The sequence below is a fragment of the Oncorhynchus kisutch genome, linkage group LG1 (assembly GCF_002021735.2).
Source record: "Oncorhynchus kisutch isolate 150728-3 linkage group LG1, Okis_V2, whole genome shotgun sequence".
Lineage (NCBI taxonomy): Eukaryota > Metazoa > Chordata > Actinopteri > Salmoniformes > Salmonidae > Oncorhynchus > Oncorhynchus kisutch.
Genome location: NC_034174.2, coordinates 11,449,028 through 11,456,527, shown reverse-complemented (window position 1 = coordinate 11,456,527; position 7,500 = coordinate 11,449,028). Strand labels below are relative to the sequence as shown.

General features: G+C 44.7%; 1 protein-coding gene across 1 annotated transcript in view; it reads left to right on the top strand.

Moving 5' to 3' along the window:
* LOC109880498 (kinesin-like protein KIF21B) overlaps positions 1-7,500 on the top strand; it is a 145,251-nt gene that overhangs the window by 92,162 nt on the left and 45,589 nt on the right. Inside the window, 7 exon segments of the mRNA XM_031826892.1 lie at positions 27-192; positions 696-899; positions 1,026-1,127; positions 1,288-1,453; positions 1,595-1,655; positions 3,367-3,421; positions 7,111-7,325. Coding sequence (XP_031682752.1) covers positions 27-192; positions 696-899; positions 1,026-1,127; positions 1,288-1,453; positions 1,595-1,655; positions 3,367-3,421; positions 7,111-7,325 — 969 coding nt within the window.

The following is a 7,500-nucleotide window of genomic DNA, read 5'->3' as shown; positions in this document are numbered from 1 at the left end:
TGTCCTTCGTCTTTCTCTCTGTGTAGGAGTAGGACTCGTGTCCAGCAGGGTAAGCGGGTTCTGAGGGGTAGTAGCAGTTTCACCAAGGCAGCCCGTCAGAAGTGGCAAACACTGGAGAGGAGGATTCTGGACATCGTCATGCAGAGGATGACCATCAGCAACGTAGAGGCCGACATGGACCGACTCATCAAGGTACTGTACGAGGTCACTTCCTCTGTCCTCTATGGACACTTCCTCGTCCTGCTAACACTACTTTTAATTCACTATGAGGCGGTTACACCCTGCAGTTCCTCGTCCTGCTAACACTACTTTTAATTCACTATGAGGCGGTTACACCCTGCAGTTCCTCGTCCTGCTAACACTACTTTTAATTCACTATGAGGCGGTTACACCCTGCAGTTCCTCGTCCTGCTAACACTACTTTTAATTCACTATGAGGCGGTTACACCCTGCAGTTTATAAGTAAAGTGTTACAGACTTCATTTTTGCTGTCTGTAGTGGTTGTCATAGTGACCAGTTAAAATAGTCAAAAAAATGCATTCTTCTTCAACCCTTCCTTGAATTAATCACCATATTGATATAGCTAACGTGGGTTTTCTCTCTCCTGTGTGTGTGTGTGTGTGTGTGTGTGTGTGTGTGTGTGTGTGTGTGTGTGTGTGTGTGTGTGTGTGTGTGTGTGTGTGTGTGTGAGACAGAAGCGTGAGGAGCTGTCCTTGCAGCAGGAGGCACTGTTGCGTAAGAGGGAGGTGCTAATGGCGGAGGGGGAGGGGCCTGACACAGAGGACCGCCTTGTCCAGGAAATGAACGAGGACATTGAGGTTCTGAACGCAAACATTGACTATATCAACGACAGCCTATCAGACTGCCAAGCTACCTTTATACAGATAGAGGAAACCAAGGTAAGAACACACACACACACACACACACACACTCACACACACACACACACTCACACACACACACACACACACAGGACACAGCCATCTTGTAGTAGTATATGTCTTAGTGCTGGATATTTCCTGCAGGAGGAGCTGGACTCAGTGGACACCTCAGTGGTCATCAGCTCCTGCTCTCTGGCCGAGGCCCGGCACCTGCTGGACCACTTCCTCAAGGCCTCCATTGACAAGGTAATGAACACAAGAGTAGCTGATAGTTCAGTGTCTGTTTTAGTTGATGTATATCTCCCTCTGCTGGTCTTTCCAAGGACTGCAGGACAGTTGGAATAAGGTGTGTGTGTGTGTGTGTGTGTGTGTGTGTGTGTGTGTGTGTGTGTGTGTGTGTGTGTAGGGGTTACAGGTGGCTCAGAAGGAGTCTCAGATCCGTCTGTTGGAGGGTCAGCTGAGACAGACAGATGTGATTGGCTCTGCCCACAATCACATCATCCTGGATGCGCTGAGAGAGAAGGCTGAGTGTATCCCTGAGCTGCAGGCACTCATCCACAACGTACAGCAGGGTGAGGACACCCGCACGCACTCACTAACTCACTCACTCACTCACTCACTCACTCACTCACTCACTCACTCACTCACTCACTCACTCATTCACTCACTCACTCACTCACTCACTGTTGGTGTTTCTATGTGTGTCCCAACAGAGAATGGTAATGTCAGCACTGATGAGGAGCCGTCAGAATTTAGCCAGGCCTCGGATGGCAGGTGAGACTACATGATCCCCTTCTGACCCTCACACGGTGACAACACACACTCATCATCACACTGACCCTCACACGGTGACAACACACACTCATCATCACACTGACCCTCACACGGTGACAACACACAGTCATCATCACACTGACCCTCACACACTGACCCTCACACGGTGACAACACACAGTCATCATCACACTGACCCTCACACACTGACAACACACAGTCATCATCACATTGACCCTCACACAGTGACAACACACAGTCATCATCACACTGACCCTCACACGGTGACAACACACAGTCATCATCACACTGACCCTCACACAGTGACAACACACAGTCATCATCACACTGACCCTCACACAGTGACAACACACAGTCATCGTCACACTGACCCTCACACAGTGACAACACACAGTCATCATCACACTGACCCTCACACGGTGACAACACACAGTCATCATCACACTGACCCTCACACAGTGACAACACACAGTCATCATCACACTGACCCTCACACAGTGACAACACACAGTCATCATCACACTGACCCTCACACACTGACCCTCACACAATGACAACACACAGTCATCATCACACTGACCCTCACACGGTGACAACACACACTCATCATCATACGTCTCTCTCTGCAGTGTGTGTTTATGTCTCTGTCTTCTCTCTCTGCAGTGTGTGTTTATGTCTCTCTGTCTTCTCTCTCTGCAGTGTGTGTTTATGTCTCTTTGTCTTCTCTCTCTGCAGTGTGTGTTTATGTCTCTTTGTCCTCTCTCTCTGCAGTGTGTGTTTATGTCTCTTTGTCTTCTCTCTCTGCAGTGTGTGTTTATGTCTCTTTGTCTTCTCTCTCTGCAGTGTGTGTTTATGTCTCTTTGTCTTCTCTCTCTGCAGTGTGTGTTTATGTCTCTTTGTCTTCTCTCTCTGCAGTGTGTGTTTATGTCTCTTTGTCTTCTCTCTCTGCAGTGTGTGTTTATGTCTCTCTGTCTTCGCTCTCTGCAGTGTGTGTTTATGTCTCTTTGTCTTCTCTCTCTGCAGTGTGTGTTTATGTCTCTCTGTCTTCTCTCTCTGCAGTGTGTGTTTATGTCTTTGTCTTCTCTCTCTGCAGTGTGTGTTTATGTCTCTGTCTTCTCTCTCTGCAGTGTGTGTTTATGTCTCTTTGTCTTCTCTCTCTGCAGTGTGTGTTTATGTCTCTTTGTCTTCTCTCTCTGCAGTGTGTGTTTATGTCTCTGTCTTCTCTCTCTGCAGTGTGTGTTTATGTCTTTGTCTTCTCTCTCTGCAGTGTGTGTTTATGTCTCTCTGTCTTCTCTCTCTGCAGTGTGTGTTTATGTCTCTGTCTTCTCTCTCTGCAGTGTGTGTTTATGTCTCTTTGTCTTCTCTCTCTGCAGTGTGTGTTTATGTCTCTCTGTCTTCTCTCTCTGCAGTGTGTGTTTGTCTCTTTGTCTTCTCTCTCTGCAGTGTGTGTTTATGTCTCTGTCTTCTCTCTCTGCAGTGTGTGTTTATGTCTCCTTGTCTTCTCTCTCTGCAGTGTGTGTTTATGTCTCTCTGTCTTCTCTCTCTGCAGTGTGTGTTTATGTCTCCTTGTCTTCTCTCTCTGCAGTGTGTGTTTATGTCTCTGTCTTCTCTCTCTGCAGTGTGTGTTTATGTCTCCTTGTCTTCTCTCTCTGCAGTGTGTGTTTATGTCTCTCTGTCTTCTCTCTCTGCAGTGTGTGTCAGATGAAGTCTTCAGCCAGTCAGGATGACTTCAAGATGAAGGTCCAGGTATGTCAACATGTGGCAGCAGGATTTCAGGCGGAGGTTAAATCAGCTTTTCTTCTTCAGTTTATTTCACTGGTTCAGGACGTTACTGGCTCATATGACGTGTTTGTTATGTGGAACCCTCACTCGATACAGGTGAAACATCTGAGTGCTTTCTGTTGACTAAACAGAGTAGAGGTTGTTGAAAGCCTATATGTGTAGTTCCATTAGATACCAGTAGAAAGCAGCCTCTACACGTGAGACTTAGGGGTATAGTTCCATTAGATACCAGTAGAAAGCAGCCTCTACACCTGAGACATAGGGGTATAGTTCCATTAGATACCAGTAGAAAGCAGCCTCTACACCTGAGACATAGAGGGATAGTTCCATTAGATACCAGTAGAAAGCAGCCTCTACACGTGAGACATAGAGGGATAGTTCCATTAGATATCAGTAGATGGCAGCCTCTACACGTGAGACATAGGGGGATAGTTCCATTAGATACCAGTAGATGGCAGCCTCTACACGTGAGACATAGGGGGATAGTTCCATTAGATACCTGTAGAAATCAGCCTCTACACCTGAGACATAGGGGTATAGTTCCATTAGATACCTGTAGAAATCAGCCTCTACACGTGAGACATAGGGGGATAGTTCCATTAGATACCTGTAGAAATCAGCCTCTACACCTGAGACATAGGGGTATAGTTCCATTAGATACCTGTAGAAATCAGCCTCTACACCTGAAACATAGGGGGATAGTTCCATTAGATACCTGTAGATTGCAGCCTCTACACGTGAGACATATGGGGATAGTTCCATTAGATACCAGTAGAAAGCAGCCCCTACACGTGAGACATAGGGGGATAGTTCCATTAGATACCTGTAGATTGCAGCCTCTACACGTGAGACATAGGGGGATAGTTCCATTAGATACCAGTAGATGGCAGCCTCTACACAAATCAAATCACATGTTATTGGTCACATACACGTTGTTAGCAGATGTTATTGGTCACATACACGTTGTTAGCAGATGTTATTGGTCACATACACATGGTTAGCAGATGTTATTGGTCACATACACATGGTCAGCAGATGTTATTGGTCACATACACGTGGTCAGCAGATGTTATTGGTCACATACACATGGTCAGCAGATGTTATTGGTCACATACACATGGTCAGCAGATGTTATTGGTCACATACACGTTGTTAGCAGATGTTATTGGTCACATACACATGGTCAGCAGATGTTATTGGTCACATACACATGGTTAGCAGATGTTATTGGTCACATACACATGGTCAGCAGAATTTATTGGTCACATACACATGGTTAGCAGATGTTATTGGTCACATACACATTGTTAGCAGATGTTATTGGTCACATACATGTTGTTAGCAGATGTTATTGGTCACATACACGTTGTTAGCAGATGTTATTGGTCACATACACATGGTCAGCAGATGTTATTGGTCACATACACATGGTCAGCAGATGTTATTGGTCACATACACATTGTTAGCAGATGTTATTGGTCACATACACATTGTTAGCAGATGTTATTGGTCACATACATGTTGTTAGCAGATGTTATTGGTCACATACACGTTGTTAGCAGATGTTATTGGTCACATACACATGGTCAGCAGATGTTATTGGTCACATACACGTTGTTAGCAGATGTTATTGGTCACATACACATGGTCAGCAGATGTTATTGGTCACATACACATGGTTAGCAGATGTTATTGGTCACATACACGTTGTTAGCAGATGTTATTGGTCACATACACGTTGTTAGCAGATGTTATTGGTCACATACACGTTGTTAGCAGATGTTATTGGTCACATACACGTTGTTAGCAGATGTTATTGGTCACATACCCATGGTCAGCAGACGTTATTGGTCACATACACATGGTCAGCAGATGTTATTGGTCACATACACATGGTTAGCAGATGTTATTGGTCACATACACATGGTCAGCAGATGTTATTGGTCACATACACATGGTCAGCAGATGTTATTGGTCACATACACATGGTCAGCAGATGTTATTGGTCACATACACGTGGTCAGCAGATGTTATTGGTCACATACACGTTGTTAGCAGATGTTATTGGTCACATACACGTTGTCAGCAGATGTTATTGGTCACATACACATGGTCAGCAGATGTTATTGGTCACATACACGTGGTCAGCAGATGTTATTGGTCACATACACGTGGTCAGCAGATGTTATTGGTCACATACACATGGTCAGCAGATGTTATTGGTCACATGGTCAGCAGATGTTATTGGTCACATACACATGGTTAGCAGATGTTATTGGTCACATACACATGGTCAGCAGATGTTATTGGTCACATACACATGGTCAGCAGATGTTATTGGTCACATACACGTGGTCAGCAGATGTTATTGGTCACATACACGTGGTCAGCAGATGTTATTGGTCACATACACGTTGTTAGCAGATGTTATTGGTCACATACACATGGTCAGCAGATGTTATTGGTCACATACACGTTGTTAGCAGATGTTATTGGTCACATACACATGGTCAGCAGATGTTATTGGTCACATACACGTGGTCAGCAGATGTTATTGGTCACATACACGTTGTTAACAGATGTTATTGGTCACATACACGTTGTTAGCAGATGTTATTGGTCACATACACGTTGTTAGCAGATGTTATTGGTCACATACACGTTGTTAGCAGATGTTATTGGTCACATACACATGGTTAGCAGATGTTAATGCGAGTGTAGAAAAATGCTTGTGCTTCTAGTTCCAACAGTGCAGTAATATCTAACAAGTAATCTAATAATTCAACAACAACTACCTAATACACACAAATCTAACAAGTAATCTAGCAATTCCACAACTACCTGATACACACAAATCTAACAAGTAATCTAGCAATTCCACAACTACCTGATACACACAAATCTAACAAGTAATCTAGCAATTCCACAACTACCTGATACACACAAATCTAACAAGTAATCTAGCAATTCCACAACTACCTGATACACACAAATCTAACAAGTAATCTAGCAATTCCACAACTACCTGATACACACAATTATAAAGGGATGGAGTAAGAATATGTACGTATAAATATATGGATGAGCAATATAGGCAAGATGCAATAGATGGTATAAAATACATTATATACATATGAGATGAGTAATGTAAGATATGTAAACATTATTAAAGGGGCATTATTTAAAGTGACTAGTGATCCATTTATTAAAGTGGCCAATGATTTCAAGTCTGTATGTAGGCAGCAGGCTCTCTGTGTTAGTGATTGCAGTTTAACAGTCTGATGGCCTTGAGATAGAAGCTATTTTTCAGTCTCTCGGTCCCTGCTTTGATGCACCTGTACTGACATCGTCTTCTAGATGATAGCCAGGTGAACAGGCATTGACTGGGATGGTTGCTGTCCTTGATGATCATTTTTGCCTTCCTGTGACATCGGGTGCTGTAGGTGTCCTGGAGGGCAGGTAGTCTGCCCCCGGTGATGCGTTGTGCAGACCGCATGGAGAACCTTATGGTTGTGGGCGGTGCATCTTGTACACATGAGTAATTGGGTGACAGTTGCCTTGACCGAACTCCATGATCATTATACCACTATCTCCCAAGGTTTATTAAACACATCATGTGACGTTTTCTTCATCATTCTCCCCCCTCCCCCCAGACGGAGCCTCGTCTGTCAGCCCAGATGAAGGCGGTATCAGCAGAGTACCTGTGTCCCGTGTTAGACCCCTCTACTAAGAACATTACTAAGTCCCTGGCCTCCCTGACAGACATCCTGGAGAACGGGACCAGTATGAGCGGCCTGAGCCTCACCCTCCCTATCTTCAGAGACCGGATGTCCAGGACCATCAACCTGCCCGTCAGGGGGCACACCTTGTGAGTAGTAGGCTATGGCGCACTGTAACTTCTGGGGAGTACCAATATGGGGGATGGTGGCTTCACAACAACGCCTGCTGTCAGCCATCTAGGGAACATCTATGTCTGTAACTGCATAGCAGTGTTACATGCTAATTCTAACGATCTGCTACTGTATGCTAATGCTTATTCTCTC